Source organism: Chrysoperla carnea, chromosome 3 (genome assembly GCF_905475395.1).
Source record: "Chrysoperla carnea chromosome 3, inChrCarn1.1, whole genome shotgun sequence".
In the NCBI taxonomy this organism is placed as follows: domain Eukaryota; kingdom Metazoa; phylum Arthropoda; class Insecta; order Neuroptera; family Chrysopidae; genus Chrysoperla; species Chrysoperla carnea.
The window spans coordinates 3,362,429-3,374,485 of NC_058339.1; the positions used below are offsets into that span (position 1 = coordinate 3,362,429).

At 30.8% G+C, this 12,057-nt stretch overlaps 1 protein-coding gene across 1 annotated transcript in view; it reads right to left on the bottom strand.

Annotated features, from left to right (window-relative positions):
- Window positions 1-339: 339 nt before the first annotated feature.
- The window catches only part of LOC123294840 (WD repeat-containing protein on Y chromosome), a 32,713-nt gene continuing 20,995 nt past the window's right edge, over window positions 340-12,057 (bottom strand). Inside the window, exons 8-17 of the mRNA XM_044876013.1 lie at window positions 11,479-11,615; window positions 11,250-11,338; window positions 10,393-10,584; window positions 9,535-9,660; window positions 8,237-8,424; window positions 7,716-7,868; window positions 6,869-7,109; window positions 5,507-5,678; window positions 4,958-5,152; window positions 340-450 (exon numbers count right to left, since the gene is read on the bottom strand). Of these exons, the coding sequence (XP_044731948.1) occupies window positions 340-450; window positions 4,958-5,152; window positions 5,507-5,678; window positions 6,869-7,109; window positions 7,716-7,868; window positions 8,237-8,424; window positions 9,535-9,660; window positions 10,393-10,584; window positions 11,250-11,338; window positions 11,479-11,615 (1,604 nt within the window). The remainder of the gene's footprint in view (window positions 451-4,957; window positions 5,153-5,506; window positions 5,679-6,868; window positions 7,110-7,715; window positions 7,869-8,236; window positions 8,425-9,534; window positions 9,661-10,392; window positions 10,585-11,249; window positions 11,339-11,478; window positions 11,616-12,057) is intronic.

A 12,057-nucleotide genomic window follows, 5' to 3' on the forward strand; every position in this document is an offset into this window, starting at 1 on the left:
GGGATAAAGCCCGAAACATGTTAACATATTTTTAAAATAAAAAGAGTGGAATTGCAAATTATAATAAATAAATAAATATTTTTAAATAATTAATTTATAAAATTTTATTTTTCAAAAACCAAATTAAAATGAACTTCCACAAATTAAAGCTCACAACAATCAATTAATAAAGAAGGTTGTTTACATATCGAATCGTTAAGGACGTTACATATTTAAAAAGATGGAGTAAGGATTAAAAAATTTATTCAAATATTGACGTATAAATCAATTATTTCATATAAAACAAATTTTATTTTCTGCCTTCTTTCTGTAGGTGGTCTTTCCAAACATTTCATAGTATTATATGCCTGTACGTTTGACAGACTTATTTTCAGCTAGAGCACGTGGTGTATTAATTCTATTAACTTCTTGCTTTATTGGTTCTGTTTTGATGTGAATATAAATAGGAATCTAAAAATAATTATTTTTAATCAATTTATTATAAACAATAAAAATAGTTTTGAAGAGTTTGTAATTTTAGATGCACAGATTGTTTTTATACGCTGTAAAGCGTATAAAATGGCTAATGCGTCAATAAAGAAATAAACATGTACTTTTATCGTATAAAATAATTTATTTTTGTTTGAGTTTGTGTGCAGATCACCTGTACAGGTAAAACGGAGCGTGTGTCAGCCATTGTAGGCAAACCTGTGCAGGAGACCGGAGAAGAATCGAAATTTGATTCTTAGGCTGGGCAAACACGTAACAGTATACCTGTACAGTTAAACCTGCACAGGTATACGGGACAGGTATACCTGTACAGGCTAGAGTACGCTCACGTTTCGGTAAACCGAAAAGTCTACTCAGTGGAGAAAACTATATAATAGACGTGATGCCTGCTTGTGGCCTGGTGCCTGTTGCACAGTTAACCTAATGCCTGTGTAAGTCTGCCGGGCCACTCACATGCATGGTCAAGTATCTTACACCTTTACTCTCGTGATGAGAGAAATTCTCATAATTGAAAAGGACTTAAAAAAAATGTGTATTTAAAAAAGAACGGGTTTTTGACATTACTTCCTACTATCATTTTAAAAGTTTATTTTTGAAACAATGTTTCGTATATCCAACAGTTTGTGAGATATGATGTTGAAAAAATTTAGTTGATTTTCAGAAATGTTAAAATTTTTAGTTCTACCTATGTTTTCAGCCGAATATTGGCATAATCACTTATGCTTAGCACATATTTAATTGTCTTTCATTTCATTTTTTAGGTCTGTAAGCTTTATAATTCTCTTGTAATCGTAAAAAAACTGCAAGAATACAAATTAAAAAAAAAATATGAACCTAACCTATCATGAAATTGTGGGCATTATGTGAATAAAAAGAATAGCAAGTGAAAATGAACAATTGGCGTAGTTAATTGTTGAAATACCCTGTAGGGACAATGTTGAACATTAGTGTTTGCATTATTTCTAATCAATTAGAAAAATTAAAGTATGGCAGCCTTGTTTTTTCTAGTTTTTAAAAATGGTTAAAGTATTTTTTGTAAAAGGCTCACTAGTTGAAGCCATAGACAATAAATCATAATATAGATGGGAAAGTTGAACAGTTTTTACCATGTGAGCTCCAAAAACTTACCACTCCATTCAAGAGATGTCACTAAAGTAGATTCAAGCTCTTAACTTAAATATTATAGGCAATGAATATTACAATAACGTTTTATGTATCACATAAACTTTCTTAATATCTACAAACATAAAAATATAACCATAGAAACTATTTGATCGTAGTTTCCTGGTCATACTTGACAGACTTTAATACAAAAACTATTCTGAAATAGTGTCAGTTATTATAAAATATTTATTATAAATATTAAAATTAAAAGATGGTTTTTCATTGTTGTGTGAAAGCTTGTGGAAAAATGCAAAACGAGATTAGTTTACATAAGATTCCTAAGAATTCTGAGGTAAGTAAAAAAATTATTAACTTGGGAAGAAATCTTCTTGAAAGACTTAATTTTACAGCGATTTAAAAAATGAACGATAGCGATTGGTCGAACGGACATCGAATATTCTAAACGAGAAAACTGTCGTGTCTGCGATTTACATTTCGCCGACGAAATGAAATTCCAAGTTTCAAGAGGAAAATTTCGAACTAACTTAAACGCAAATGCTTTTCCTAGCCTGCACTTAAGTAGTAAGTTAAAATCCTTATGTAATAAATGTGCTTAGTTTACTATTGTAAGTAGGTCTTACAGATAACCCACGAATGTAGTCACGATTTGATTATAACGTAATGTTTATTTATTTTAGGTTCACAATTTATACATGCAGAGACGGTAAACATAAATTGAAACAAAGCTGCATCAAAACGACCTGGTGAGTGAATTTAAGGTATACCGAATTTAATTGTTATGCACTTATAATAAACAATTATAATTTAGGCTAAAAGTAAATATAACAATAATGTTATAAGAAGAAAAATAAAAGCTATAGAGATATTAAATATTCATTAATGAATTTTTTAATTTGTTATGTTTACTGTATTGTCATTAAACACAAGTTTATTTCATAAAAGTTTGAAAAACGTAGTTTTTATTAGCGTTTATTTTAAAGGAGAGCTTTTGATAGCGAAACATCAAAATCTTTATGATTTTCTATGAGACGGCATGTTTTTTGTCCATTTACAATATGTTTGGATTCAATTATATTTTATTATATCACAAAAAATGGAATTGTTATTGAAATTTAAGAGCTGCTTTTGTACTTTTTCACTATTTGATACCTAAAATCATTATGTATATAGACCATGTATTATTATGTATATAGACCATGAGTTTTTTAATTGCTGTTCCAAAAAATTGTTTAATAAATTTTTATTGTAAACGATATGGCTAATTTAAATGAAATCAATTTTTAGGATCACCTATTGCGTCTACCAGTCGAAAGATTGTGGCTTTAAATATTGAAGAGGAACAAATCAGCGAATCAACTGCAGTTGCAGTACCACCATGAACAGAAGATGCTGCTTCAGATAATGAACATACCTTAATTGAAATTAGGACATATTCAAAAAAAAAAATTATTGTTGTGGTCAAACACACATTTTCGAAAAATATATTCAAAATGCTTCGAGATAATGCATTCGTATTTACCTCAGTTTGCGTATTTGCAACATCTAAAACTGTTAATTACAACACGGATGCAAACATTTTTTAGTTTTAATTTTAGTTGTAAGAAACACAATTTAAAATTTTTATTAAATATTTAAAAAAATTAGACATAAAAGTATAAATAACAATAAAAGATTAGTTGTTTAATAAATTTATTTTATAATTTAAAAGCGTTTTTTTCCTTTAAAATGTTTAATTATTTTTTTGTTTTACTGTTTTAAGTACATGATTTGGAAAAAAGGATATTTGATAGCATTTCAAAAAAAATGTGATACCAAAACATATTCTAAAACAGTAAAACAAAAAAAAAATGTAAAATTTTAAATTGTATTTAGAATTTAGCATTGAGTATTTTAAAAAAGGCGGTCAATGATTGAAGCGGTATCTCGTGAATGGAGTGAGAACTAAATCTCAAGTTTCCTTGGTGATGATAGAGATGCCCATGAAGGTTATAGAACCTTCATGGAGATGCCTTTCTACAGTATAATATAAATATTTATTATCTATGGTTGAAGCTATTTACAAATTTTTATCTCTACCTTTTATATTTTTAGAGAAAATAAACACCAAAGTTTTGCCCTAATTTACTCCCTCACGGGAAAGCAGTGATGTCTACGAAGAAAATGTTTCAAACACAAGTTGTTTATTTTTTTATATTATTTTTTCCAATAAGATCCGATCAAATTTGCTTGTGTTACCAAAAAAATCGAATTTATATACCGAAATTATATATTTTTTAACTGTTGGGTTGGGTTGGGTTGGGGATATGACGTCATCAAAATCCAAAAAATTTAATTTTGCTCTATCACATTCAAATTTTATCCAATTTTGATAAACCAAGAATGTAATTCTACTAAATTTGGGCTATATTTTTCAAATTTATGATCAAAATTAACCTAGCTCTATTAGGTTTCAAGAATGTGGAGGTCTGGTCCCGGAATTAAGCACATAAGTGATAACTAGCGAAAAACTGACATCACAGCTGAAAAGAATGACCCAAAATTAGTGGGTTCCAAAAAAAATTCCAATAAGATCGGATCAAAATTGCCTGTGTTATTAAAAAAATCGAATTTTTGAACTTGATGACGTCATCAAAATTCAAAATATTTAATTTTGCTCTATTACATCGAAATTTTATCCAATTTTGATAAACCAAGTATGTAATCTTACTAAATTTAGGCCATATTTTTCAAATTTATGATGAAAAATAACCTAGCTCTATTAGATTTCAAGAATGTGGAGGTCTGGTCCCGGAATTAAGCACATAAGTGATAACTAGCGAAAAACTGACATCACAGCTGAAAAGAATGACCCAAAATTAGTGGGTTTCTCTTGCGGAGCAAAATTGTAAATTATTTCATTTTAAAATTGTGATTTTTAACACAGTAGGTACCTTATGGATGAATTCACAAAATGTTAATTATACAAAAATTAATCGGTGAATGACCTTCAAAAAAGTTTACATCATGAAGGTTATAAAGAAGGAGAACGATCGCAATAGAAAATATTGTCCCCAATATTTTGAAAAAATAAGTGAGGCGCTGGGATCTGAAAATGAACTATAAATTCTACAAATTTTCAGGAACAGGTGCGCTAATGCTTTAGTACATAGCGATCGTTCTCCTTCTTTATAACCTTCATGGTTTACATCATGAAGAAAATTTATCACATTACCAAATTACAAAATATAAAAAAACTTTGGTTTTTGACGTTTAAACGTCAAAAAACAAGTATTAAAAGTGATTAGGCGTTAAGAGTTGTATGGAAAACATCCTTGGAGAAATAATATAAAGAAAATATACATACTACAGGTAAGGAATTGTCCAATTTGATGTTGTACGAACGGGTTTTCCGAAGAGGTAAACTAAAGTGGTGTCCGAGAACCGGCGCTTCCAGTTTAGATCCATATACACCTTTTTCTTGTTCCTCGCGATTTAATGGTTGTATTACTTCGGGAGGTTTTCTCTTGACAGTACATGAAGCAAGCCCTCCATTATTTACCTGTCAATATAAATGTAATATTTCAAAATTTAAGCAATCATTTTAAGGTATTCGTATGCCCTGGTGGAAAATATATTTGAAAAAATAATAAGTCTTAATAAGTCTTAGGAAACTCTGAAAAAGTCTTAGAAACCTTAATAAAGTATTAAGAACTCTGAATAACTCTGAATTAGACTAGTCCAAAAACGTTGAGAAATTCAAAGTTCCTAAGACTTTTTCAGAATTTCTTATTCTTTCTTCAAATATTTTTTTCACCAGGGTGGAATTTATGGATTTATGATTTAACCAACTTTGAAAAGATGGTGTAACCAATTTTTAAATAATGTATTAATAATGATCAAGAACATGCAAAACCTTTAATGTTGTCCAACTAGCAACACGTTTCACATCAGGAGGAACTCGATACTCTATATTATCGGGCGGTAATCCATAAGATGGCAGATGTGTCCATGACCGAAAAGTTCCTAATGTTCCCAAATATTTTCCTCCAAGTGTCCACAATCTAGCTGAACGATCAGAGCTACAACTACAAGCATATTTGAATGAATGCTTTGCAATATAAATAGAAATTATTATTGATGCCAAAACTTGCTTAAAGTTTTTGACTGTTTCTTATCTAATCGTTTCATAACAATACGCTTAAGAAAATTACAAATTCAATGGCTGTTAAAATTCAAATATGACAGCGTTTTTGTATAGCACGCAGTGATATCTTATAAGAAGAGCACTGTAAATGTGATTCCACAAGAGCATTTATTCTCATTTTGTGTTTTCTTATTCGAAATTTTATAAAGGTATATTCTGATTCCAATTTACCCTAACTTTCTGCCGCATAGTAAATAAACTCCTGAGTCGATGTGGAACATTTTCTCTCAAAGGGCATATACAGGATATATATTTAAGTTTACATATGCTTGAAACTCGAAAAATAACTTTTATCGATAAAAAAGTTTAATGTGAAAAATGTTGGATGTGTAGGCGCACACCTTACTTAGAAAGTTATTATTGATTAAAAAACCAGCATTTTTTGTTCCAAACATTTTTTCCGCAAACCATACAGTTTAGGCCAAAACGGACTGCAAAGTTTTACCAAAAATTTTTTTTTCGTATCAATTAAACCATGCTACCCGTTTTCGGGCATTTAGGAAGAGAGGAGAGATTTCTGCCAGCAGTATGAAACGTTTGTGCGATTATTTGGTGCTTATTTGGTAAGGAGCTGCCATATATATGTCCTATGAGAGAACATGCTTCACATCGAAACAGGAGCTTATTTACCATGCGCTAGAAAATTAGGGTTGGTGAATGAAAACATGCATAAAACATCAGAATGCTTGCGAGATAATCACATTTTTCCCGATGCAATCACATAATTTATAGGTAAGTGTCCCTGCCCCATTCTCGAAAAATCTATTATTTATATACAGCGTGGACCATCTTTAATCTATAATGGCTAATTCAACCTCGGAATCTAACGGAATAAGCTAAATTTTGCGAGCAAGGAGGCTTGCCAACTTGTTTGAAACGTTTTTTGTAAATTCAAAAATTTTCCAATTTAATTTATTCTTTTATGCCTTCATTAACGAGCTTGGGATGACTTAGATTACCCGGAAAGGTGAAATTCAATGTGTCCAATCTCTGTAAGACAATTCATTTCTTTCCATTATAGATTCAACCCACCAGAAGCCCACCTCTCTAAATTCAAAAGGAAAATATTACCTGCAAAATATTTGGCATTCATTTATATAAACTATACCCGTTACAGGCTTTAAGTGTGCTTGAAAACTATTACATAACAAAGGTAACGCCTGGTCACGAACCGCTCGTTTAGCTCGACATTGAATAAGATCTGTCCATAAAAATGGAAAAATTATTCTGTATTTTGGCATAAAAATTTCGGCATTCTCAGCACTAAAGTAGTTAATTATTAACCATATTTTTACATATCCCAGTTTATGACCTAAAATAAATACAATGATTAAAAATAACTTGGATTCTAATTCAATGCATTTTTTAAACTATAAAAACCTTAGCGCCTTACATACAACATTTAGATTGTATATATAATTTTTATTCAATAACGGCAGTATGTGCGCATATATGCAGTGCCGGATTATATTAGCGCGGGTCCTGTAGCAGGTTTTATGGGTGTGTTTTTTTAGCCTTCGTAAATCTACCTGGAGCCCCAATTCGCGATTGTGATCTTGATTTTGTTATTACGAAAAAAAAGACCAAATTTCTCGTTAAACATCAAACTTTTGTTGTTTTTCACTTGCAAAGTTATTCCATCTGTTTTAGTTTATAATAAGTTTGATGTTAGACGTGAAATTTGCTATTTCTTTGATACGAGTTATATCGCTTATACAGAAGCCAAACAAAATTTTTAGCCAAATTTGTTTAATAATTCTAATCCCCAGGTTCCGGGCGAGTGGGCTCGGCAGGTCCATTGTGTGAGTAGCCCTCTCCAGAGATAAAACAACTTCTGACCTGTAACCGAAAAAAATACGTACAATCCGTAACTCTATTGGCCTATATTGCTTGTAAGCCAAAGTAGTTTGTTTCTTACCAGTAAATAAATATTCATTTTTTTGATCGGATTCTAAAAAAATAACACAATCTCTGTTAGAATGAATTGCTGAAAATGAAGATAGAAAACCACCAGCTCCATGATGTGAATATATTTGTACCATTCCATTATCAACTGCGACCACTAGGGTTCCTTTAACAAACAAAAATTAGTTCAAGGGCATTCAACAATTTATCGACTTTTCATTACTTATTTGATTGAGAAAACACGTTTGTCTGTAATACAAATTTATTAACTTTCGGATACTGTAATGTGCAACAAGTTTTCACTTATAATAATTCAGTAACCTTGTCTCCTGAAAGTATGGGTTAGTTTGCATCAAATCCGGTTGTTCTGATTTTTGCACGCAACTTTGTCAAAAATCGAAAAATCCGTGAAAATTTCGGATTTTGGATATTATATCCTTAAAGGACTAGTTTTATGATAGAATTTTTTCAGGACGTTTTTCAAGTAGACTAAATTTGCTACAATATGAGACCAGAATGGGATATTAAATTTACCAATATTAGCTCGCATTGGTCGATTTTGTAAAAACAACATTGCATGAACAGCCATGGGTCGTAAATTTATACAATCAGTGATGGTCTGTGTAACAGATAACTTTTTTGCTTTAGCTGTTAATGCTTGCAACGTGATTGGTTCTGATGGCAACGCCAGACGTTTTTCTTCAGTTGCACCGGATTTTGATCTAAAAATAAACACATTGGATAAAGTTATTATGTAATAAGCAGATCTTATAACTAGTAGATTAAGTATAATTGCGCCCCCTTTCCGCATAATTTACACAAATGGCTACACAGATATTAAAATATACGCTTTATTAACATTGCCTGCAATCGCAAAACTGTTTTTGCCATTTATGACGATATGGCTTGCGAAAATCAGTCAGATTATAAGTATTCTTTGAATTTTTGTCTTTAAAATAAAAAAAAATTGACCGCGCTGGAGTTACTACAGATAAATGTATTTTGCAAGCCTCCCATTTCAATGTGTAACGTTTAAATAATTATCGGATTATTGATATGTATAGTCTATGTCATTAAAAACGCTCGAATTAAAACATTCTAAGTGTTAATATTATAACATATGATGAGTACGCTCAGAATGTTTTAACTGTTGCAATTTTTATAGAATCAAGTATACTCTTATTAGCATGTAATTAATCCACTATACATGGTGTCTTTTTTAATTCGATATATGCGTAAAACTCGAAAAATAAGTTTAATAAAGGAAAATGCTTCAAACAAAAACGGGTATTGAAGTAAATCTAAGTTTTCCGGTTCAATTAAAACCTGGCTTTTATTCATAACTGGAAAATATTAGACTTTTTAGAGATTAAATTAGAAAGTTGTGCTTTATAAAAACACAAACATTTTTTTGTAAACCAAATAATTTAATTTGAAAAAAATGGTCTTTATGGGAAAATAATTCCGTAGAAGACATACAAATAAAACAATTTTTGGGTAGAAATTTTCAGTCTCTTTTTGACTGAAATGTTAGAAGGTATGGAATAGAGGGTGTTTTTCAATGAGCCTGAAAACTTGGGGCAAGTTTAATGTCTGCGTAAGATGTGTGCCTGTTAACGCAACATTTTTTGCATAAAGCATTTTTTGACCCGTATTTTAATCTGCCGCGCTCGAGTTAATTCACCTATCAATTTTTTTAGCGTGATCTGCCATACGCGCACGTCCCTATATTAAGGTCTTATATTTGTTGGAGATACTTAGGAAGATCCAATGAACCAACCTGTGTGTTACTTTTCTTAACTCATAATTATTTTTTTTACTGAAATAATTACCGCTTGTCTTTGTTACTTGTTACAACTCTTGGCGATTTTGATCCAGAGCCTATACTTTGCGATTCCTCTTTATTCTTTGCATATTGTAATTGTATTCTTCCAGTTGGATTCCCAACATTAAATGACCTAAAATTTCATAACAAATAACATTTAAATCTTTCTTTATACTCCAGCATATATGCACCATTTACCTGAAAATTATTCCGAAGTTAATGAAATTTATAAATGTTATTTGGGGCTACTCTAGGATGTCTATCCTAAGTTTTCGACCACGAGGATCCTGTGCTAACTTGAGAGGAGGGGAAAACCTCAAAATTTTCTGACAGTTTTTTACTCATATCTCGTTTCTTAAGCTCATTTTATAGTTCATAATAAGTTGTAGAACATTAAATTTGCTAAAATTTAGTATCTAAAATGATTTTCTAGACTCAATAATAACCAAGATTCAGCCGATCAAAGTTAGACAAAGTTTCTCGAAATGTAAAAATGTATCCGAAAAATGAAGATTTTAGCCCCATAACTATTTATTAGATAGACATCCTAGAGTATCCGTAAATAGCCTGTAAAAATTTTCGGAATACAAAAATTCTTGGTTTAATAAACTTCCAATTGGATTACTTATTATGGGACACTTGGTAAAGTAAAAAATATTGCTTACATAAAGAACTCCAACAATACAAAATTCGAACAGAGAAAACAGAGAAAACTTCATTAGTAGGTTTACTTATGAATCGCGAAAAAATAACTTTTCGACGAAGAATAAATGTTTGTAAGCTTGCGACAGCAAGTTACCCATTCAACTTTATACACATGGGTTTTTTTATTTTTAAATTATTATTTTAGTACAAAAAGACTTACTTATAAGGCTGTCCAGTTTCTAATCGCCAAAATATAAGCTCACCTTTATGTGAGCTTGTGGCCAGAGTTTGTGGCACCCTTACGTCTGCGCAAAGAATATCATCCATATGTCGCAAATCCCATTTTTTATTGCTTGAAGTATTAGCGTCTGCAAATTCTGTAACGTATCTGTTCCATCCCACAACAAAAATTCTATTTTAAGAATAAAGACAATATGTCATTATCAATAAAAGAAACACACACTACAATAATAATCCGTAAAACCTAATAACTCCCAATAATCCGTAAAACCTAATACCTAAAAAATATTTTAGGAAAAAATAAGTCTTAAAAACTCTCTCTTAGAAAATCTAAAAGAGTCTTAGAAACTCTGAATAACTCTGAATTTCTCAACGATTAAGGATTATCTAATTCAGAGTTATTCAGACTAATTCAGTCTGAAATGGACAGTCCAAAAACGTTTAGAGATATAGGGTTATTCAGAGTTTCTAAGACTTTTTAAGAGTTGAGAGACACTTATCCTTTCGTCAAATATTTTTCCACCAGGGTAGCTATTTAAAAAATAATAGTTGACACGTGTTTGACCATGAAGACCATATAAAAAACTAAATTGGTAGTTTATTTTCATTCCATTTATAAAAGAGCCGAATCATATTTTTGCGTATTTGTATTTTTCATTTCATTTTCGAAATATTATTTTAAAAACCATTCCTTTGCGAAACTGACTGATTTAGTTATCCTAGAAGCATGCTGTATTTAGCACGTTCTTGTTTAATTTCCTCATTAAAGTTAAAATAAAAAAAATTGATAATTCAAACGAACACAAAAAACACGCAGTTTATGCCAGATGTTCTTACCTTAATTCTATCCATAAAACAGCTGTGACTTTACAATTTTTTTCTATATTCATATTACGAACACATATTCCTGTATTAAAATTCCATATCTGTATTTAAGAACAAGTAAAAAACATGTAACTTGAAAAGGGAGCTTAGACAATACTCAAGTTTATATACAGGTATCCTACGCTCTGTGCAGAGATACCGATACCCTGTACAAAGGTAATTAATTTGAATAAAGGTTTACTTTTAAAGATCCATCCCGTGCTCCAGTCAAAAGCAAATGCATTCCGGGATTAAAGGTAGCAGCTGTAATTTCTACTGGTACATAATCACCAAGGGATAATTTTGAATGTGCGTTTTTTACGACCATCAATCGAGTACCTATAAAACGAAGATGTTTGTATTAAGTAAAGCCTAATATTAAGGAACTCGTTTGCAGTGGGCGGCAATGAATATTTTAGTTTCTGCATATTTTTCAAATTGTGTGTGAATTGTGATTGTGTTGAGGATTACGATCGTCTTCAAAATATGATTGGTCACAATATTTTAAACGGCGGTCAGGATAATCGAGAAGTTTGCATCGGTGAGTTTGGATTTTATGAATATAGAATTAAAAAGATAGAGAAAAGACATTCATTTTACTATTGGCGTTGGTGGAGCCTTATAGTGGCGTAGAAATGACGTAGAGATCGGTTTTTGAGATATAGATAAGATGCTATTTATCTACCCATGTTTCGCAGCATAGTCATGTTCAATTGAACACTTTCTTTAAAGAAGTTATAAAATTGAGAACCTACAACACCATCGCCCCTACATTGGAGCT